Consider the following 23,552-nt stretch of genomic DNA (forward strand, 5'->3'; position numbering starts at 1 on the left):
CCCTTCTCTTCCCCTTCTCTCCCTTCTTTCCCTCTTCTTCTCTTCCTCCTCCTCGGCACCTTTCACAACCCCAGCTCATGCTTCCGCACAAAAAGAGGCCAATTCAGTCACTTCAGTGCTTTGCAGATCGCACATGCCTCCTCCCCCCTCCCACCCCCCCACTCCCCATTCCGCGTTATTAAAATAGAAATTCAAGTAACTGAGCTTCGGGCCCGCCCCGGGAAACCGCGCCTCCTTCCCGCCTCCTTCCCAGTCTCCGCCCTCAGCCCATTCCTCTCTACCCCAGGCGTCCTTACCCCCTTCCCGCCCCTCCTGGCCGTCCCCGCCCCGAGCTGGGCTTTTACGCTTCATATAAAGTTCCTCTTCCCCCCGCAGGGTTGTAGTTTCACCACTTTTAGCTTTGGGACCCAACATCAGCCCTCTCATCTGAGGCTGAGGACAGAGGTAAGAGCTGCTGGTCCCGGGAGCCTCTAGCAAGGTGGAAGGGAAGTACTAGCAAAGGGGAGGGGGGAGGATTGTAAGGAAACATGTGAGAAAGAGAAAGAGGGGGGATCCCTGGCAGTCTTAGCTGAGAAAAAAATGAGCTACACTACCCCGAAATTCACAAGTGCTTTTTCAGGATTGGATAGGTCACATGTAGGTAATGATGGATGGTTACCTCTGAACTGTTGTTGCTGTCACTCCAAAGTGTTTCTGGAAGAGAACTTTGTAGGATCCTTGGATGCTGAATGAGAATTTGGGACAGAAATCCACGTGTATGGAGGAGAGGAGAAGAGAATAGAAGAGAGGAGATAAGAGAAGAGGAGAAAGGATGAGAGGAGAGAAGAGAAAAGAAGAAAAGATGAAAGGAGAGGAGAAAGGGGAAAAACAAGGGGGGGGGAGAGACACACACACACACAGAGACAGAGAGACACACAGAGACACACACAGAGAGAGAGAGAGAGAGAGAGAGAGAGCGACAGAGAGACAGAGAGAAACAGAGACAGAGACAGAAACAGAAAAACAGAGACAGAAACAGAGAGACAGAGACAGAAACAGAGAGACAGAGACAGAAACAGAGAGACAGAGACAGAAACAGAAAGATAGACAGAAAGTGAGAGGGAGGGAGGAAGAGAGCGGAGACAGAGAGAAGAGAATCACTTCAGTTTTTCTTAGCAGCAAGCGACCAGGGATGGGAAGGGAACGGGCATTTATTAAGCGTCTCCTGGGTGGCCGGCAGTATACTAAGCGTTTTACAAATATTATTTCGGGATGTTAATGTGACGGGCATCACGAGGATGGTTGAAATCTGTAGGTTGCCAGAGATTGTATAGATTGTATTTTCCCGCGGGGAAACAGTGTCCAAAGGCTTGATGCAATATTAAGTTTTAACCTAAGTCTTTGGGAAGACCCTGTTTAAGTCCCCTTGCGCTCCTCTGGGCACCTTGCTAAAGTTTCTCGTGGTGGCTGCTAACGAGGGGAGGAGGCGGAGGTTAGGGGGCGGGAATGTGGGGAAACAAATAGTAGCGGCTACTGGCAAGAAGACGATAGTTTAATTCCGGAACCCTTTAAAAAGAGGACAGAATTTGAATTGAGTTGTGAGGACTCTGAACTGCCTTTGCTGGCGCAATTCGTGGGTGGTGACTATGTCTCCCACAGTGCGACTTTCTGTTGCTTGTTCTGGAGCCCGTCTTGGATCACTTTTAGCTCCTCCACTAGAGACGGGGTTGGGTTTAAATACCACCTTGAAATTGACTTCAGGTCTCCATCCCCTCCTTTCTTTTCTCCGGGCGATAGTGAACAAGGTGGAGTCTGGAAACTTTGCGGGTCCCTGTAACGTTACCTCAGGACTTGACTTAGACACTGCTCTCGTATCCTACCAACTCTTCATCTTCTTTCTCTTCTTCTCAATCATATAAGCTTTCCTGACTCTCATTTTTAATCTTAGGGCCCTGATCTTTTTCCTATACTGCCGTAGGCACTTTTAGCTAGGGAAGCACGGAGAGTTAACTATGGGGTAGAGAGCATGAGAATTGAGGTAGGTGTCCCTAAACGTCGGGTTAACTTTTTTGCTTGGAAACAATATGAGGCTAGAATCGGGAGAATTTCCCTTAGCCTCCCATAGCTAGACTAGGATTCCCAATAATTAACTGATGTGGCAAATAAAAAGTCCCCAAGTTCAAGTGGGAAGGCATAGCGGGTTTAAGGAACGGTGCAAAGCGTAAATAAAAGTGGAAAAAGAGGGTATTGGGTGAGTTGGGAGTGTACTCAGGTAAGCTATAATTGGTAAGATGATGCCTTCCAGATGAGTAAACACTGGCTTCTGATGAGGGAATTGGTGAGGAAGGGAGAGATAGCTAGCAAGCAGAGCTGGAATTGAGGCTGATCTCCGCTCCCTAGGAGCGCGCACTCAGAAGGGCTTCGAGAGTCCGCCAAAGAGTGCAGTATATAGTCTCAATTGGGAGAGTTGGAATCCTTAGTAAACAAGAAGCTTCTTTTTTTCTCTTGATTGTGGGGTTAACGGGAGAGACGGGGAATGAGGCTAGAGCGGGTTCATTGGTGCCTTTGAGTTCCCAGTGTCCGCATCTACTGAAGGGGTCGGGCTCCTTTTTCCTCCTCCCTTTCTCTTTAGTTGGGGCCAGGTTATTTGCGAGAGGTGCAGAAGCAACAGCGGCGGCCTCGCAGCTGCATTAGAGACCCGGCGCTCGGGGCATGAACTTGGAGGGAGGCGGCGGCGGCAGCGGCGGCGGCGGCGGCAGTAGCAGCAGCAGCGAGTGCGGGATGAGTTCTGTGAGTTGTGGTAACGGCAAACTCCGCCAGTGGCTCATTGACCAGATTGACAGCGGCAAGTACCCAGGCCTCGTGTGGGAGAATGAGGAGAAGAGCATCTTCCGTATCCCCTGGAAACACGCCGGCAAGCAGGACTACAACCGAGAGGAGGATGCTGCCCTCTTCAAGGTCATTAACACTTGGAAAGCTAGGAGAAGAGCAGAAAGGGAGGGAGGAGGCCCCTTTAGCTCCTGAACTGGGCAAATTCCCTGCCCTCAGGTGAGGGATGATGGGGAGAGGGAGGAGTGAGGAGGCTGGCTCTCACACCCATCGCAGGTCTTGCAAATAGCCCTCCCCCAGTTACTGTTAGCAGTAGCAGGCAGAGGAGGTAGGGGTAGTGGTTGAGTTTGTGGAGATGTTAGGGGAGGACCCGGGAAATGGGTAGATGTCTGTGGGATAGGAACCCTTAGGTACAGTCCCGGTGGAGGCCACATGAGAAAACGAAAAGCTGGTGCTTTCTGAGGTGTTTGCACAAATGAGGGGCCAAGTCACAAGCCCCGAGAGTGCTAGGTGAGCAATATCTAGAAAGAAGTGCTACTGGTCCAGACAGGGAGCTCTCCTTTCCTAAGCGGAGCAGCATTGTGCTAGAAAGAGCAAGAGAGTAGGACATGACTCTTTTTGTTTCTCTGTCTCTGTCCCTCTCTCTGTGTATGTCTCTTTATAGCTCTAGCTCCTTCTGTCCCTATATCTCTGTGTATGTCTCTTAGTTTGCAGACAAAAGTTGTTCTGTTCTACAGCAGGTTTTACACTGATCTTACGAGAAAGTACTCTTGCCACCTGCAATGTTACAAAAGCAAAGGAGAGAGGTTTTTCTTAGATTTCAGTTTTCTGAAAGTTTTGACAGTCCTTCAGAATATGTTCCTTATACAGGACTATTCTCTTCCTGATTCATCTTCTCACCCACACCTACCCACAGTATATATATCTCTGGAGATGAAAGAGTTGGATTTTCAGTCATATAATTCAGGTTCCCACCTGAGAAACTCACCCTTACTATCTGTGTGACACTGGGCAAACTTCGGTTCCCTTCTATGGGAAATGAAGCCTCACTTTCCTTATCTGGAGAGTGTGATCTTTGAGACCTCATCCAGATAGAAATCTCTGATTCTAAGATGATGAAGCTGATTATTTGACTAGATAACCACAGCTTTGGCAAAATCCCCAAACCCTTTGAGCTTCCTTCCTCCATTTTTGAGTCATTTTGACATGGTAATTGTCCAGGCCATCAGTCAACCAGTTATTCCTCTTACTCAGACTATTTCTCTTGAGTTCAACAATGTTGTTTTTCAAAGGAATTAGTGTGCAGAAGTATGACACAATTGTGATTTTATTGTTAACTAATTCCTCTGGGCATCTTTTTAAAATAGCATTTTAATTTTACATTTCCCTTCTTAACTTTTCCTCTCAGGCTTGGGCACTCTTTAAAGGGAAATTCAGGGAAGGTATTGACAAACCAGACCCTCCAACCTGGAAGACCAGGTTGCGCTGTGCCCTCAACAAGAGTAATGATTTTGAAGAGTTGGTTGACAGAAGCCAGTTGGACATTTCAGATCCATATAAAGTTTACAGAATTGTTCCTGAAGGGGCCAAAAAAGGTAAGGAATTTCCTTGCTGTTGCTATTTAAAAAACCAAATCTCATTTTCTTGCATTATATTAATAGTAGAAAAACAATGTTTTTAATTCTATTTTGTCATATTTTTTGTCTTCATACAAATTGTCAATCAGGTTGAAAACTCATAAAGGTTCAGCCTCATTCTTTGAGTTTTCTATAGTTTTTATGTGTGTACTTCTCAGATTCTTATTCCAGGCAAAGATTCTATCACAACTTTCCCCTAATCACTATCCCAAGCTTCTCCTCTTCCAAATTTCCCTCTTATGATGCCGGGTATTTCCATCCTCTGAGCCAGGTTCATCTCATTCTTGATTCTTCTCTCTCCCTCAGTTACCTCACTCCCCCAATATCTAACTTTTTCCAGATTCTGCCGATTTCACCTTCTTCATGTCTTTCCTCTGCCTCCTTTTCTCTTCTGGCATTGCCCAGGTGCAGGACCTCATCATCTCATGCTTTGCTTATTGCCTATCCCTGACTCATCTCTGCCCACTTCAATCCATTCTTCACTAAACTGTCAAATTCAAGTTCAGGGCTGATTATTTCACCTCCTTAATAAACTCCAATGGCTCCCTCAAGGATCTCACCTCAAGGAACAAATATAAAATTTTCTGTTTATTATTCAAAACACTTCTTAATCTACACCCCTTTTACTTGTCCAGTCTTCTCACTCCTTATTCTGCCCCATGTAGTCTGTGATCCAGTAACATTGGACTTCCTTACTGATCCTTAAATGAAATATTCCATCACCAAATTTCAAGTATTTTCCCTAGCTGTCCTCCCCGCCTAGAATTACCACCTTCTTTATGTCTGCCTACTGGCTTTCCTCAAATCCTAGCTAAAAATCTCCCCCTTTCTTCATTCCCCTTAATGAGAGTGCTTTTTCTTTGTTTTTCCTGTTTGTCCTGTACACACTTTGTTTGTACATAGCTGTTTGCAGGTTGTCTCCACCATTAGACTATGAATTCCTTAAGAGTAAGCAACATCTTTTACCTTTCTTTGTCTCGCCGGTGTTTAGCACAGAGTTTGGCACATGGTAAAACACTTTTCAAAAGCTTATTGATTGCCTGCTTGTCATCATTCATAAAGAGGTATACAGATCCTCTGGCATTTTTTCTTTGATTAATTTGTGATTAATGAGTGAATTACTCTAGTAATGTCATAGGCCATATATAGATAACCAATGGACACTAGAGACTTTGGCTATTTCCGAGAGTCTTTAATGACTAACTACCACCCAAAAGGCTAAATTTAAGTTTATTTGCTCTTGTGAGTATCCTGTCCATTAATCCTTATAGAAATCATTTTCTCATTGAAAGTAAAACCTATAAATATTGAGAAAATATTTTGTTTGCTATGCTTTCTGCACTGAATATTTTCTAAGGTTCTCTTCACTCTGAAATACTGCCATTCTGTATCCAAATTTATATTTTAACCTTAGGTTTTATTACTATTATTTTAATGTTCTACTATTTCCCTTTCATCTACCTACAAATAGGAGCTAAACAACTGGGTTTGGAGGATCCCCAGATAATTATGAACCACTCTTTTGCAATGCCCACTCCCTACCCATCACTGCAAACTCAGGTAAGTTGATTAATTTTATGAGAGTAAACTAATAACAAAAAACTAGTAAATTCACTTGAAAAATAAAGCTCATTATTTATATGTCAAGAACAAGGGAAAAATTTTTTAAAAATTAAATTTCCAAATGGTTTTTGGTACATCATTGGTCTAACCAATGGTGGATTTTATAAAAATGTCATGTTTGATGGGAGTGGGAAAGAGAAAGAGACATAAAGAGATTGAGATATAGACAGAAAGAATCTGAAAGAGAGAGGAGAAATAGAGACAGAGAGATAGAAAAAAAGAGAGAGACACAGAGAGATAGATAAACAGACAGAGAGGCGAGAGACAGACAAGGAAAGATGGAGTAGATTATCTCCCCCTGCCTCCCCAATTGATTCTAAAATCTTCTGGGAAATAGGCCTTTTGTTGAAATTTATAACTTGGGAAGAAATACTTTATCATGTGAAACCACAGGGCAGCTGATCCTAGCTGGCTTTTTCCAAAGTGAATTACAGTTTTATTTGATTGAATCTGATGGGTAAAGGGAGATAGTTTTCCCTGTGGTATTTTTGGTGCCAGAGTTTAACCATATGATGAAGCTTTGCATAAATCAATATTTTGAAACAGTGTCTTGATTGTATTTTTAAAATATTCTTTAACTTGTCAGTGAGATGAACAACTCATTTTAAACTTTTTTTTCTTTTGATGAATCATTCTTGATCACTTGCCAAATAAGTGATTCCCTAGGAAGTCCAGGAATATGCAAAGGGAAAAATGTTCCCTAACAATAGGATGATCTGGGATGAGTTTCCTAAAGCCCTTATTGTATTTCTTCTTTTTTGATCTGAACAGGTTCCAAACTATATGATACCCCATGATAGAAATTGGAGAGATTTTGTTCCAGAGCAGCCTCACCCAGAAATACCCTATCAATGTGCTACTGTCCCTTTTGGGCCTCGAAGTCACCATTGGCAGGGCCCTGCTTGTGAGAATGGTAAGAATTCCAGTCATGGTTTCCTTTATCCACAGTCTGTGCTTTTGGCTCACTAATACTGAACTCACTGATAATAAGACCACAGTTAAAAACAATCGGTACTAACCTAGTGTTGTCTATCAGTGACAAAGAGCTTCCCCTTTCTGAGAACACTGTAAAGAAAGACTGCCATGAGCAAATGCAAAGGCAAGATAGTTTGTTGGACTAATGAATTTCACTTTACCTTGTATTTATTAACTGGACTATTCTTCATCTATTCCCTTTTCTTTACTGAGGGCAAAAACAAAAGAGTGTTGATCTTCTGGTGCTGCTGCTAAGTTAGTATATTAAGATTATGATAGAATCAATGCTATCTCATCCTAAAGAGAAGTCATTATATGTCTGGTGTAGTAGACTTCTAGAGTTCTAAGTTTTTATTCCCAGCTCTATGATGTGAGCTAAGAACTTTATCATCCTTTCCCATCGAAAGGACTCATGAGATAGTGAGGAAGTTTTGCTCTTAGAGGATGGAATTCCATGCTTAGAATCAGAAAGACCCATCTTTCTGAATTCAAATCCAGCCTCAGACAGTTTACTAGGTGACCCTGACCCTGAGTAATTCACAATAGTGTTTAACCTCAGTTTCCTTATCATTCCTTTCCTTCCCTTTGCACACCAGGAATGCAAAGACAGAAAATTTAACAATACTTGGTCCCAAAAAGCATTCTCCAGCTTTGAGCTGGAGTTGGACATGACTGAACAACAGCAACAATCTTCCTCATTTCAAAAATATGAATTATAGCAGCTATTGAAAAGTGGATAGAGCTGACCTTGGAAAACCAAGAATATCTGGATTAAAGTCTTACTTATAGATGAGTTGCTGATATGTATGAAGGGAGGGAGTTTTCATATACAAGTTCCCCATATTGATGAAATTACAGGTGTGGATCAAAAAAGAAATGGCAACTGTCACCTATAACCTACCTTTGATTCAACCTACTATTGATATTACTATCTCTTTTGTGACCTCTCTGAAAAAGTAATGGAAAGTACTATAGTATTTTAAAGTTCAAAGGAAACTTCAAGTTCATGTAGTCCAAACCCCTTATTTTAGTCATGGGAAGACTGAAGTCAGGACAGGTAAAAATAACTTTACTGAGGTGACTCAGGTAGTCTTGAGTAGCTGAACTAGGATTTGCCTTCCAGCCTTCTAACTCAAACTTTGTATTATTTCCACTGCATTTCACTGTATAGATATGAAATATTTTATCCTTGATACTCATGTGTATTTATGACCTCGCCAATCTAAAAGTTTCCTCCAAATCCACAGTCATCTCAGAAGTTTGCCTTAAAGTGTCCACTTTATTGAAACACTTATAAGATGCATCTATAATGAAGCACTTAACTTTTTTTGGTACTGGACTCTTGAAGAAGCATAGGGACCCCTTTTCAAAATAATGCTTTAAATGCATAGAAAATATATATGATTGTAAAAACAATCCCAATTATATTGAAATAGTTACCTATGTAGATATAGCCTACCTATATAGAAACCTATAGACTTATAGAACTAGATTTATAATTTTGAATTAAAATACATTAAAAACAAATAAGTTTAACAAATTCTATGTTGAAATTTATAAGATCCTAAAAATAATTTGTATAATGTAAAAATAAAAGATATATAATACTATTAAGTTCTAGAAGGATTTTATTACATTTAGATTAGTCCAGGCCCTAACCCTTAAGGAGATTCTCCCCTCTACCCCCAAAGTTAAAATGAAATTTCATAAGAGACATTTGATTTAACATAGCAAAAGCAGAACAAGGAAAGACTATTTAAATAGTACATAGGAAATTGTTAATATAATATTACAGAGACTATTTAGCACAATATACTACAGAATACTAGGTCTTCTAAAAACCTGATCTTTGGATAGAAATACTGAGAGAACACTTAATAATTTGCTTCTTTTGCATATTCTGGGACCATTTACTCCTTTTTAACCAACATATATTAAATTATGTCTATGTTCAGTCAACTAATAAGTGGACAGGTAAATCTGAGCACCTACCATATGCTTGGTACTATACTAACAGACACCAGGGATGCAAAGACAAAGAATTTAATAATACTTTGTCCCCCAAAGCATTCAGCTTTATGCTGTTAATATAATATATTATCATTTGATATATGTTTTGTATCTTATACCTACAGTATTCTGCTTTCATTTATTTGAATTATTCAGAGATGATTTCCTTGGAATATTTCCCTGCCATATTCTTCCCAATTTTGAAGTGAGAACATTTCCAAGCCCTAGTTCTGTTTACAATGGATTTGGACCATTTGGACCAGGTTGATGGCCATAAATATTAACTATATGACTGTGGTTATAAATACAGGATGTCCCAAAAGTCACAGAGAAGTTTAATACCTTAATTTAAAACTACACTAAGACTTTAAGAGAGGGAATGACAGACAAATCTCTGAAAGAACAGTAAGATAAAGCAAATGTAAAGGAATGTTCATTGTAGAGTCTTTCATTATTAAAAGAGACCAAGGTTGCTTCTCTCTTTTTCCAATTCCTCCAAATTCATCAAAGCACATTTTTAAAGAAGTAAATTATATACTTGAAAAGTTCCCACTCAGTTTTGCTCGTGTCAGAAAGTTCAAAGAAAGTACACAAAATCCTTTGGTTCCAAGATCTAAATGGCAGGACTCTGGGCTCCCTAGCTTCTTCTCCCTGTCCCTGGTTTCCTACAGGCCAAGATTTCAACTAGTTACTTCAGATACTTGTCTCACAGAGCTGATATGGAATACAGTTAGCTCCAAGCTTCTTGGGTTCTTGCACTGTCAGGTCCACAAAGATTGGCTCTGTGTAAAAGGCCTCCAGTTTATTTCTCAAGAATAGGAATAGCAACGTTGCTTCGCAAACATGCTGCCTCTTGATGACTTTATTAATTAAGAAATTATTTGGTTTTTATTTGTAAATACAGGTTGCCAGGTGACGGGCACCTTTTATGCTTGTGCGCCACCTGAGTCACAGACTCCTGGAATACCCATAGAGCCAAGCATAAGATCTGCTGAAGCCCTGGCCCTCTCAGGTAAGTGTAATGTTCTGTCTAATGATGTAAGCCACAGAAAGAATGTAGTCACAGCAGCTGTCACTTGTGGCTCACATTTGTGGACTGTTTAGTTAACACCTCTCTGAAAAAGAGGACTAACCAATCAATCAATATTTATTAAGACCCTACTATGTGCTGGATGCCATGCTAAGTCTTGGGGATACAAAAAGAGGCAAAAACCAGTCCCTGACCTCAATCTTATAATCTAGCAAGGGGGGCAACATGCAAACAGACAAACAAAGCAAGCTATATGCAGGATAAATAGGGAATAATTGAGAGGCAAGGCACTAGGATTAAGAGAGGTTGGAGAAGGATAAAAAGATAGGATTTTAGTTGGTACTTAAAGGAAACCAGGAAATATAGAAATTCATCACTAATATGGTGCTTTTAGGAAACAGTGACTTGTTACATCAGGGAAAGTACAGTATAGGCAACTGGTACTGGTCTCTTTCCTCTTTTCCTGTGCATATGCACACATATGTAATATGTGCACATGTTATAAACTAAAAACTAAACTTGGACTACTAGAAGCAACCAATGAAAAACAGCAAAATTTTATTAAATTAATTTCTTAGAATCATCTTTCTATCTCCTTTCAGGATCCATTGTTTAAATTGCGTTCTTCTTAATTTATGACTGTCAATAAATAAAAGGATATAGTAGTTATAAATGATTTTGTAGACCTTAAAATACTATATAAATGTTAGCTATTCTTATTAGTAATAAGAATGATGTCCACAAATTTCACTTTTGATTATGTATAAGTTTATTCAATAAATATACATTGAGTATCTACTGTAGCAGGGTCAGTCTTAGAAATTTCTGAGCAAAGGCTGACAATAAGTGTAGCAATTATAGGTTACAATTTTCATTGCAACAATTATCTTTGTATAATAAATAACAATTGGATTTCTGGGCCCTAGTTTCCCTTATTTTAAGGAATATTTGATGCAGTATAATTGTAGGCCAATCAAAGAAGTTAGATAACTCTCTTGGATTGCATGGTGAAAAGATTTGACCTTTATAGATCAATATTAACTTTTGGTATTACTCACCTTGAAACTACCCTCATTTTAAAAATGATGTTAGAGGACTGTGCTACATGGAGTGGGGAGAGGTTATTTTTAATAGTGGCTTTTGAATATTTGATTTTCATTGATTGCAGTGTCGGAGCTAAAATTGAAAAGACTTTTGGTTTTCTGAGAAGTTGCAATGACTGAGAATACTTTTGGGGAGGAGGTGTGTTGGGGCAGTAAAAATTGTGTATGAGAGCATCTGTGTTTTTAGAACTTTCATATTCTTTTCATGGGTACCCCAGTCTGCGTGGGTGCTAGAGAAGTAGGAAATAAACAGCTATTTATGTCAATGTGACCTTGTGATAACTGACGTCACTAAATGAAATGAAACCTGCCCCAAGAGTCACCTCCAAAAGGCAGGCAACACCTCCTCTTTGTCAGAAAAATACACTTTGCCCGAGTTCTTGGTGTTTGAATCTGTCTGCACAAACACAGTGAGTGGCTAGCTGAGCCAATCCTCTTGAGTGAAGGAGGTAAAAAGGGAAATTTTATGGGCTTCATCTTTTGGAGCCTTTCTGGTCAAGATTGATTTGTGTCTTTTGATCAAATTCAGTGAAAAATTCTTCACCTTCCTCACTTAAATGTGCAAGTCACTGAATATACAGTATTGGGGGATCTGAAATCTGTCCAGAGTCTTTCCTTGAACTCTCTAATTACTAGGGAAACTTCTTCCCCTTGTTTTGTAAATGCTATTTAGGATTTTTCCTAAATAGGTGAAATGAATAAATTTACAGATCTCACATCTAAAAGATTAGAACACACAGTCTTGAGGACTGTTTTCAAACATCAGCAGACAGATAAGATTTTTAATTAATTTTGCCTAAATGTTGTCTTCAAGAAATATTTTTCTTATTACCAGTTAGTTTGCAAAACACGTGATTATACAATATTTCCTTTCATCTTGATAAAGTATCATTTAAAAAATCTTCCCTTTCTTTGCCTTTCCCCTTCCCTTTCTTTCCTTTCTCTTCTCATTTCTCTCTTTCCCTTCCCTTTCCTTCTTTCTCTTTCCCTTTCCCTTCTTTTTCCTCTTCCCCTTTCACTTTCCCTTTTCTTTTTTCTTTCCTTTTTCCTTCCCTTTTCCTTCCTCTTTCACTTCTCTTCTCCTTTCCATTCCTTTCTCTTTCCTTCCCTTCTTTAATCTCTCTTTTTCCCCCTCCTATTTCATTCATTCCCTTTTTCTTTCCTTTCATTATATTTTACGTTTGAACCATAAGAATGCCTGCCTACCAGCTTGTCTGGAATAAGACATGGCACTTTTAATTCCTCAATTTATATCTGCTCCAGTCTTTCCATGAAGCCTGTTCTCAGATGCTGTATCACCCCAAACTCAAGCAAATCATAAAATATCAGTGAACATAGCAGAAGAGACTGGGGATTACCATTCTTTTCACTGGTTGAGGCTGTCTCTAGAGCTCATCTTTTCTCAAGCTCATGATTTACTCTCTTGTTTGAAAACAAATTCTCAGTTATTAAATGTACAAGATGATTCCGTATTTTAGAAGCATCAGTCCCACCACCAGAAATATGAAAACAAATTAAATATCATTTATTCAAGTTAAAAACTTTCAGTGTGATGTCTGATAGAAGAGTTGTAGAGTACCCTTCTGTTGATGTTAATTGTGGAACAAATCTCTGTTTTCAGATTGCCGGCTGCACATCTGTTTATATTATCGAGAAATACTGGTGAAGGAGATAACTACCTCGAGCCCTGAAGGGTGTAGGATATCTCATGGCCAGAGCTATGATGCCAGTACCTTGGAGCAGGTTTTGTTCCCCTATCCAGACGATAATGTCCAGAGGAAAAACATAGAAAAATTGCTGAGCCATTTGGAAAGGGGAGTCATTCTCTGGATGGCACCTGATGGGCTGTATGCTAAGAGACTTTGCCAAAGCAGGATCTACTGGGATGGACCTTTGGCATTATGCAGTGATCGTCCTAATAAGCTGGAAAGAGATCAGACCTGCAAACTTTTTGACACACAACAATTTTTATCAGGTAATGAACATACTTTTCTGGATTTCTTCTAGTTGTATAGCTGGGAGGGACATGGTAATAAGAAAACAGTCAAGAATGACTAGCTCATTCACATATGAATCCAGAGACCTTTTCTTTGTCAATTTTGTGCTTTGACAAGGGTCATCCAAGTTTTATGGCTCATCTGCCATACCTGTTGTCCCATAAAACATTGTCTTATATTCTGATTTAGTATGGGTGGGGGAAATACAAATCCAGATGAAATGCTTTATAGAATGGCCTTTTACATTCTGGTTTTCAACAAATAGTATCCCATGAATAGAAATTTAAGTGTTTTAGCAATATGTTCTCTGACAGCATATGTAATATTGTCTCAGACCTTTAAATTTCCTAGAAAAATTGTAAAGGTTAGAGTTAGAAGTATGTTATTAATAATGCAAGCTCAGATGTATCATCTTTATGCAACTGCCTTTTGGCATATGGAAACTTGAAATGGGTCTATTGAATCTGACTAAAGAGGGAAATTATTAAGGATTGTTGCTTTGAGTTATTTTTCTGATGTGTGCATTTAGATGGCATGTGTTGATTATAATAGGCTGCTTTTGCAAGATACCCTTTGTTATGTATCTACATTAGATTTATCCTAAGCTAACTTTCACAATAATAACTTGTCCCTTCTTTTGAACCCTAATCTAAAAGATTACTTTTGTGGTCCAGATTGCCCCTTTTGGAGAGGAAAGGGAGGGGATAGTAGCTGCTACTGCCTATTTCCTACCCTTCACTCAGTCTTTAATCTCATGAATTCATCACTGATTTCTGGCAGCCCTAGCCCAGAAGTCCTCCATCTTTGCTGTATCATTTGACTATTGAGGTTCTTATTACTGATATTTAAAAGTTAGACAGATGCCAACAATGCCAAGTTGATATAGTCTACTCCCTCGAAGAGTCTCTTAAATGGTGAATGTCTCTTTGCTGAAAAATTACTGTTTTAGTACAGGTCATTTGAGTTTATATCGTTAACAGGGAGATTTATTTGGAATGAAAAAGTCCATTGGTCCAGATAACAATTGAATCTTCAATTTTGTAAATGTAGGGAACTCTTGGGTGAGCACAATTCCTTCTCGGTGTTGGTTGACACCTTATCAAAAGTTAAGAGCTTTGCTCAGAGTTAGCCCAATATTTGTCAGAAGCATAATTAAAATTCAGATCTTCCTGGTATCAAAACCAGCTCTCTATCATCCCATGATGTCTCTGATAACACACAAAATAACCTTATTACAGCTCCTGGAGACATTTGTAAAATATTCTTATATAATTTTATTTACATGTGTCAAAAACAGCACTGATTATTTTTTGTACTCATTTAAAAATTTTTTCTGTTTAACTTATTCAATAATTAAGACATCAAAGTCTATAACAAAGAAATATGACACTTTGTACTCATGTTTTAAGCAAACTGAATTGGGGTTGGGGGAAGCATGGCCTATATTTGGACCTATAGTTGCTATCTCACCCATTCAACTTATTAGGGAGTGACTTAAAGAAGAACAATTTCTCTAAAATGGCAAGAGTACTTAATGGGTGACTTCGTGGGTGGAGTACAGTCAGGAAGCCTAGCATTTGAATTCTGCCTCAGACTTTTTCTACCTAGCTGTGTGACCCTAAATAAGTAATTTCCCTTCATTGTGACTCAGCTTCTTACTCTGTAAGATAAGGAGGTTGGATTCAAGGGCTTCAAAGGTTTCCTTCAGCCCTAAATCTGTGATCCTATAAAGTAAACTCTTTAGGCTCTTAAGGACATCTTAAGCTATACTACAAAAATCTGTCTTGGTATAGACTTCAGCAATTCCATTGGGTTCAGTTGAGTGGGGTGCCCTATGATAGTGGAAGGAAAGAATAGTAAGCAAAAGAGGCAGTTAAACTGAGTTTGTGGACCCTGCCTGCATTGGATTCAGAGTGTCAGGATGGCCTCTCTAAACAGAACACTAGAGCTCGGGTCAGATAGTCTAAGGTCCAATATGGACCCTACCTTGTCCTCTGTGAAGGAGAACTTTGCTCTCTGGGCCTCAGTTCTTCATCTTTAAAAATTAAGAGACTCAGCTGGACAATGCTTCTGGATTCTCTTGAGAGTTTAGTTTCTGCAGATCTGATGAGGTCCTATCGATGAGGTCCTACCAATGAGATAGGAGGTGGGAAGGAATTGGAGAAAGCTGTGCATTGTGACCTGGGCCCTGCCAGGGCTGGGCCTGCCAAGGCTGGGCACAACCAAAGCTGGCCTTGCCACTGATATGGAGGCCCTAGCTGCTTTGAGTGAGGGAAAGAGGGATGGCACACAAGTAGGGGCTTTTAGCTCAAGAATCCTAAGAAATTCAAGAAAATCACTTCTGCCTTCCTGAGTTCCCCTTAAAGTTTCAGTATGCATTTCCTTCCTGTTCTGAGCCTCAGCTGCATGTTCTTAAACCATAGCTTCTCTGTACCTGGAAGACTGGTATAATCAAGCAGTGGGCAAAAGGAATCCTGCAGGACAAAAATAGTCCAATCCAGTCTTCTCCTTTCATCCACCCAGAAGTTATTATTTAAGTCAATACCATAATTCATCTTTGAGTCTGATTGTGGTTTGTTTATGCTTATAATACTTCCCTCTTGGGACTGTTGTGAGGATGGAAGATCACAGATGGAGTCTAGATCTAATATTGGAAGGGAAAGAGCTCAGAGGCCATTTAGCCCTCCCTCCAAACTCCTTCATTTTGCAGCTGAAGAACTGAGGTCTAGGGAGTCTAAAGAGTCTTGTCCAAGATCATATAGGGAATAGGCATCAAAAGCAAAACTTGAATCTAGGTCCTCTTGATGCCTGAACCAGTGAATCCACATTCCATTATTTAGAAAATGCTTTGTTAACTATTATTATGATTGTTTGGGGTTATTGTTATTCAACCATTTCAGTCCTGTCTGACTCTTTGTGACCCTATTTGGAGTGTCTTAGGCCAGATTTGAATTCAGGAAAATGAGTCTAACTTCAGGTCTGCCTCTCTATCTACTGTACCACTTAGCTGCTGTTGCTGCTGCTGCTACTACTGCTACTGCTGCTACTGCTGCTGCTGCTGCTCCTCCTCCTCCTGCTTCTCCTCCTTCTCCTCTTCTTCCTCTTTCCTTCTCTTTCTCCTCCTCTTGCTCTTCCTCCTATCCTCCTCCTTCTCTCCTCCTCCTCCTCCTTTTCCTCCTCCTCTTCCTCTTCCCCCTCTTCCACTTTTTTCCTTCTCTTTCTCCTCCTCCTCTTCCTCCCATCCTCCTCCTTTTCTCTTCATCTTCCTCTTCTTCCTCCTTTCATCCTTTTCCTCTTCCTCCTCCTCCTTGCCATTATTAAATTATTATTATTAGAGAACTGGAAGAATTTAGTCCACTTTTCACTTTGGGTGTTCAAATGGCATTCACACAGGCAAAATCAAGTGTAGAAACGAGCATTTATTCAGTGAATTTGGGTTATATATACAGACAAATAGCATAGACCACAAACTCTTTTCCCCCCTTTACAGGCTTTAGGAAGGTGGAGCACCCAGCATGTTGCCTCAGCTTTCTACTTTCCTTGACTTGTTTCCAGGTTTCATTGAAATAGTTTTGTTTAGTTTGAATTTTGGAAACAACTGCCTACCCCACTCTCCATGCTCCCCTCTTTCACATAGTCAAGTGAGTTAGCTAGAAACTCTTTTGCTATTGAAAAGGCTGACGGAAACTTTTTTTATATCGACCCATCCAGTATACACAAATTGTCCAAGGGACATCCCCTTGGAAGCAGTACCCGGATGCATCTAGCTGATAAAAGAGGCATCCACAGGGCTATTGCGAAGTTTAAACTGCTGTCAAATAGATTTGGAGATGTGAGATGTTACCCTTTCCTTAATGAGCTGAAACAGTCCAAAACAGGAATGTTGTCTTGAAAATCAACTAGGGAAAGATGAGCTGATGTAATAAGCTGAGTATTTTTCTATTCAGCAAGGCTTCAGTTTCAATTATAAGTGCTCAGGGAAGGAGCTGTGGATCTGAGCTATACTCTGTCTGCAGGTGCGCTCTTGTGCTTGGCCACAATAATCAATGGCTCATTGATTATACATGTTGTTCCATCCCTCATTACCCTTTTGCTTCAATTGATACCTGAAAAAGGTAGTTCAGCACGAAATCTTTTAGGCATGGAACTTACTAAAAGATGTCCAAAATGCTCCCCAAACTAAATGAAATCTATAACTCATGTTGTTGTTTGTATTTTGTTCTTGAAGAGGATGATGACATCAGAGAGGTGATATAATGACTTGTAAATGAATTGGATTGAAGTGAGGGACAGCTGTGAAAAGTCACCAGCCTCACTTTCCCTTCCAGAGCCATCTGGGTTCAGGGGCAGGATATAGATTAGTATGACTGATCTATATAATTCTCAGGGTGTACCTTTGTTTTTCCTTGTTTTAAAAAAAAATCTCATTTTAAATACAAGATCTAAAATAACCTAGGCTAAAACGATTATCAGGGGCAGTGATGTAGTATAGTGAATAGTTTTCAGGCTTGGAATCAGGAAGAACAATTTTAAATCTGAATTAAAATCTGAACTCAGACACTTAGTATATGTATGATCCTGGGCAAGTCACTTAATCCTGTTTGCCTCAGTTTACTCTTGTGTAAAAATGATCTGGGGAGGTAAATGACAAACCACTCCCGTGTCTTTGCCAAGAAAACTCCAAATAGAGTCATGAATAGTCAGACATGATTGAATAACAAAAATGACAATCGAGTGAGGCTCGGTGATTTATTTGAAAGTAGGGATGGCATTGGAATACCACAGAAGGGATATGGTGGGTGGAGGAGAAAAAAAAACTCAGGGAACATTTCTTTAAAATTTAAAATTTTTTTCTTAGAAATAGAACATTTTGAAACCTTTTGTAGTTAAGTAATTGCTCTCCAACTATGATGATCTTTTTGAACATTGCCTTCCCTTTTGTTCTCTCTTCTCTTTCTCCCTTCCTTTTCACTTTCTCCTTTTTCCTCTTATTTTATTTCCTTCTCTTCCTTCTTTCATTTGTTTCTTCTTTCTTCCTTTCACCCATTTATCTAAGCAGGTTCATCATTATTCATCTCTTTTTTATCTTTTAGTAGCTTTCCTTTTATGCCAGGGGTATTTACCCTGGAATCTGTGAACTTAGATTTTTTAAAAATAATTTTTCTGTATAACTGTGTTCCTTTGTAACCCTACATATTTTGATTTATGCATTTAAAAAACCGTTTGTGAAAAAGGGTCTATAGGTTTCACCAGTCTGTCAGAAGGGTCTGTTACATAAATATTGCCATGTTTCACTACCACATGTCTTATAAATACATGCCTTGTTTTCTAGTGCAGTATCACTATTAAGCACTTGTTGTATGCTTTGGAAACTTACAGTACAGGAACAAAGTTTTCTAAATGTCCCCTTCTTACCTGCAGAGTTACAAGCATTTGCTCATCATGGTCGCCCTTTACCAAGATTCCAGGTGGTTTTGTGCTTTGGAGAGGAATTTCCAGAGCCCCAGAGACAAAGAAAGCTTATCACAGCCCAAGTAAGTATTCACTTAACTGAATTTCGATGGCTTTAGGAAAAGGGAGTGACTATCACTTATATATTCATAAACCAGACTTCTACGAAAAAATTGGGAGGAACCTTAGACTTTATTGAGGCAGTTAGGAGAAAGAGACACCGAGAGAAGAATTACTTTTCTCAGAACACAAATCTAAACAGCGCAAGGCCTTCACTAGAACTCAGTTCTTCTTGCTCCTAGTACACCTTAAATATCAAGAAAAAAAAGATCAATCAGTAGATCTTGACCAGTGTTTGATATGAAATAAACATCTGGATGAACAATGGAAAAACAGTCAATTATTTAGGTGCTTCTTAAAGTCTATATGTTTTGGTCTTGGTTGGCTGAAGACTAAGTTTTGCATTCAATAGATAAAGTGTTAGCTGATTAAGAGCAAAGTGCATTTGATCATATATTGTCACTGACCTTTTTTTCTATTATCATTAAGGTTGAGCCATTACTAGCCAAACAACTCTTTTACTTCGCTCAGCAAAATAGTGGACATTTTATGAGGAGCTTTGATTTACAAGAACACATTACCCGGCCAGAGGATTATCATCGACCAATTCGACATTCCTCCATCCAAGAATGAAAATGCTGAAAGCAAGTTGGGTTCTTTTAGTTGCATCACAACAAATGGCTTAAGAAGAATAGCTGTGAAACTTTTTTCTCCCTTTCTTTTCTTGATCAAGATAGTATTAGGGAAACAATTCAGGAGAAATCTCAGCTGTGAAACTATACATTGTCTCCAAGTGATAAGATATGTTAGACTGAAAAATGGACTTGTTTCAAATGGACTTAGCAGTGAAACATCTATTGAATTTTTCTGTATCACAAGGATTCTGCTGTCATTGGAAATAACTGTGAAAATCGACCAAATAGCATGTTTACATTTACTTATATGTTATCTTTGATTTGATAGTGTCTACTTCTTGCTGAAGATGGAAAATACTGCCTTTCCAGGACTGATATAATTGATCTAGAGCAGTTAAATGGTACAGTATATAGAGGTTGGGGTCTGAAGTCAGGAGGACCTGAATCTAAATCTGGCTTCAGACATTTGTTAAATGTATGACCCTGGGCAAGTCACTTAACTGTTTGCCTCAGTTTCCTCATCTGTAAAATGAGCTGGAATAGGAAGTGGCAAACTCCGATATCTTTCTCAAGACAAAGAGTTGAACATGGCTGAAATGAACAATGACAAAATAGCAAAAGCTATTTATGTGTTCCAAATCTCAGGGAAGATAAATCTATTCATTAAGTTACTATATTTACATATTAATGCATTAATTAACTCCATTGAAATTATAGCTCTTGTGGAAAAGTTTTTGATGGGAAGGAAATTATTTTTGTGCATAGACTTGGTCAGGAAAGGCTCTTTTCTTGAGTTGCAAGAGTTTCATTCCCTTTAGTATCATAATTTCTTATGCCTTTAGTATCATAACTCATATCATAAATTGAGACACGCCCCTTGGCCAACTAGCCCCCCTTCTTCCAGTTTAGAAAGAGAATAATAATTATGGATGAAATAGGTGTATATACTTTCAATGTTGTGTGATCAATAGACAGAAATGTATGTGGGTATATGTGTAATTTACAAATAGATATTCATCCTTTCCTCTCTTTTGTGCTTTGAAAAACGTTTTAGTGTATTCTTTAAGAAGCAGTTCAATTGCTAAAGATTTTTGAAACTCGTGACATTTTCCCTCTTGTTTTGCTTGGTTTGTTTGGCTATTAGTCAGTTACCCGTGGTTACACTAAAGAGGAGGAGCCAGGATTGTAAATGTGGTGACTTGTATTATGAAAAATGATGACAGCATTGAACTTATTGCAAACTCCGAGTTGTTTTTGCTTATGCCTGGATGTCACATCCTTCCTTATACCAATAATTCTTTAACAGAGCTTTGGATTTGCTATGCTTTGTCCAACATGTAGATTAGGAAATATATTTGCAAAGACAACTAGTTTCTTAAATTGTTCTTGTAAATTGTTTTATTTGGGAAAAGTAGAATGTGTATTTCCCACTTTAAAACATGTCTAGGGTGGTGTGGAATACTGGAAAGAGTAGTCTGAGCTACCCTATTTACTGTGTGAGTGACCTTGGACAGGCCATCTAATTTCTCCAGGACTTAATTCCCTTATCTGTAAAATGAAGGTTAAAATGAAGGTATTCATCCTCAAGGTGCCTTCCACTTCCAGATTCTTTGATCCTATGCTTCCCTATGTCCAGATTGCATTGATTTTTTTTTTTTTTTTGGTAGATGCAAACATTGACTTGAAAATATTCCACCAGCTAGTGAGTATGTCTGGCCACATTCTTAGGGATGTGGAGGGCTTTATTTTAACCAACTGTAGTGCTTTATACATCTTATAGATGCAAAATATTGTGGGATATATTATCCTATTTGTGGGTGAGAGAACTGATACACTGTATGCTTTTATTTTCTTTATTTGTAAGACAAAGGAAAATTCAGAATCATTCTTGAGTTAATGTCTCTGTTACCAGGATCTGGTCTGTATTTTCTTTAGGATAGAATGCTCAGGTACAAGTCAATCTTTTGAAGGTGCTCCTAGCATCTTTTTCAGTATTAAAACGTATATAATTCCCATTTAATTTAATTCTGAAGTCAGATCCTTGATTTCAATAAATGAAGTTCTTTCAATACAAGGATTTTTAAACATTTTAGAAATCTATATTCTCAACCAGAATATTGCATTTAGAATGATGTCAGATTTTCTGGGAGATACTTATTGGCTGTGAACTACTTCCTCTTTCTCTCTCAGTTTGACTTTTAGAAGGAATGGAGACTGATATATGGCCTGGAGGGCTAAGAGAGGATTAAATGATTAAGATCCTGAAATGCACAGTACACCTCATTGATTCACTTTTCCATTAGTAAACCAAGATCAGTAACCATGAACGGTAGCTGAAATCAGTCAGTGGCCATGCTATTCCTGACCAAAAATAATACAGGAAGGAAGTGAGCATTATTTAAGCATCTACTGGGCTTCAGGCACTGTACTAAGCGTCTCTCAAACAATATCCCATTTGATCCCATAGCAACCCTGAGGAATAGGTGCTATTATTATCCTCATTTTACAGTTGAAGAAATTGAGGGAGGCAGAATTTAAGTGACTGACTTGCCCAGGTTCACACAACTAGTAAGTGTCTGAAACTGGATTTGAATTTAGGTTTTATTGACTCCAGAATCAGCTTTCTATCTGCTGCACTCATAGCTGCCTCTACTCCAAAACAGTAGAACACCAACTTTTTTTTTTAATTAAAACTTTTTATTTTCAGAATATATGGATGGATAATTTTTCAACATTGACCCTTGCATAGCCTTGAGAACACCACCTTTTAAAAACTAAAAGATGAGGATGATGATTTTGTGTGTGTGTGTGTGTGTGTGTGTGTGTGTGTGTGAGAGAGAGAGAGAGAGAGAGAGAGAGAGAGAGAGAAAGAGAGAGAGAGAGAGAGAGAGAGAGAGAGAGAGAGAGAGAGAGAGAGAGAGAGAGAGAGAGAGAGAGACTCCATTGACCCTCTGAAGGGGGGGGGGGTAATTAATTGCTCCCAAGTTTACTTATAGAATTTCTTAGGATTTCATATGACAGTGACCTTTACCAGCTGCTGAACAAGAGGCAATATTTTCTGAATTATTGTAGATGAGTCAGTTGAAGGAAGTTAGAATTACCTCCCTGCCTTTAGAATAGTGTCTTGAGAAAGGAAAACTAGACCAGAATGGAAAGAGAATAATTAATAATTCAATGGGATAATAGTGAAGCCAGGTGATGGGAAGCAACAATATGCCATACCTATGGAACATCTGCATGACTGGTACCACATGAAGACACTTGCTAGTATGCTGGAATCTGCCTTCAAAATAGTTTGGCTTTGAGACCCAGAGCCCTTAGGACTAGTATTGTCATATATCACTCTGTGAAATGCCCAGTTGGAGCATCACAAACATTTTTCCATAATGATGGCTTTTTAACATTGTGTATTAGTTCTCCAGAAAACTAGAAGTACACTTTTAACAGAAAGGGACCCTGGTGCAGCTACTGGCTTTAGCAAAAAAATCTTTCTTGTTCTTAGGCAGAAGCATGGAATGACGCTTTGTTAAATTATGGAGGACTAAAAAATAGGATGACAAGAGGCTATAGGGAAGTAGAAAAGGCCAGTAACAATCAGTGAAAATCTCTATATTGCATCCCATCCTCCACAAGCCATAGCTTTGAGTTAACAAGGCAAGTGACAGAAAGTCCTCCAAGAAAGATTTTGTAGAATGATATTTTTGAAACTATTGTTTATGCAATCACCAATGTCAAGCTGGAAAGACTTCATTTTCTGACAAATATATCTGTATATAATTGTATCTTAATTTTGTTGTAAATTGATCAGAGAGCAGCACTTGTGATAATCTATTGTTTTAAATAGTTAATTGCCAATAAAGACATTTTTACAGATTGATGAATTGTTCTTTTTTTCTTAAATAACAACTACAACCAAAAAAAGAAGAAAAAAAAACCCAAAAACCCACAGTCAGCGACATGATCTTGATAGCTTTAGAAAATACTTCCTACTTCTGTTCTATCCCTCTTAAGAGCAAATTGCTGCTTTGGCTGTATACTTCCTTCCTGACTGTATGCACCCTTAAAATCAGATCTCTCAGTGTTCAGCCAGCCTGAAGAAATCTGTGAAGAAGGACGATTTCTGGGTTTGGGGATTGTTCTTCTAGAATATGTAAATCCAACATATAACAATCTGCCTTTTCCTAACATACTCATCCCCCTTTTCATGTCTGTTTAAGATAGCT

General features: G+C 38.9%; 1 protein-coding gene across 1 annotated transcript; it reads left to right on the top strand.

Moving 5' to 3' along the window:
* The first annotated feature begins 362 nt into the window (after positions 1 to 362).
* IRF4 (interferon regulatory factor 4) lies at positions 363 to 22,070 on the top strand. The gene is made up of 9 exons (XM_003760227.4): positions 363 to 444; positions 2,612 to 2,937; positions 4,217 to 4,403; positions 5,917 to 6,005; positions 6,840 to 6,981; positions 9,958 to 10,065; positions 12,808 to 13,161; positions 18,605 to 18,717; positions 19,184 to 22,070. The coding sequence occupies exons 2-9, from the start codon at positions 2,692 to 2,694 to the stop codon at positions 19,325 to 19,327; spliced, it is 1,383 nt and encodes a 460-aa protein (XP_003760275.2). The 5' UTR covers positions 363 to 444; positions 2,612 to 2,691; the 3' UTR covers positions 19,328 to 22,070.
* The last annotated feature ends 1,482 nt before the right edge of the window (positions 22,071 to 23,552 follow it).

Source organism: Sarcophilus harrisii, chromosome 1 (assembly GCF_902635505.1).
Source record: "Sarcophilus harrisii chromosome 1, mSarHar1.11, whole genome shotgun sequence".
Taxonomy (NCBI): domain Eukaryota; kingdom Metazoa; phylum Chordata; class Mammalia; order Dasyuromorphia; family Dasyuridae; genus Sarcophilus; species Sarcophilus harrisii.

Bases quoted from the DNA above. Each gene is read 5' to 3' on its own strand.
- IRF4 (XM_003760227.4), top strand. From the start codon at position 2,692: ATGAACTTGGAGGGAGGCGGCGGCGGCAGCGGCGGCGGCGGCGGCAGT. The intron at 6,006-6,839 runs GTAAGTTGATTA...TGATCTGAACAG, and splicing joins ACCCATCACTGCAAACTCAG to GTTCCAAACTATATGATACC. The intron at 18,718-19,183 runs GTAAGTATTCAC...ATTATCATTAAG, and splicing joins GAAAGCTTATCACAGCCCAA to GTTGAGCCATTACTAGCCAA.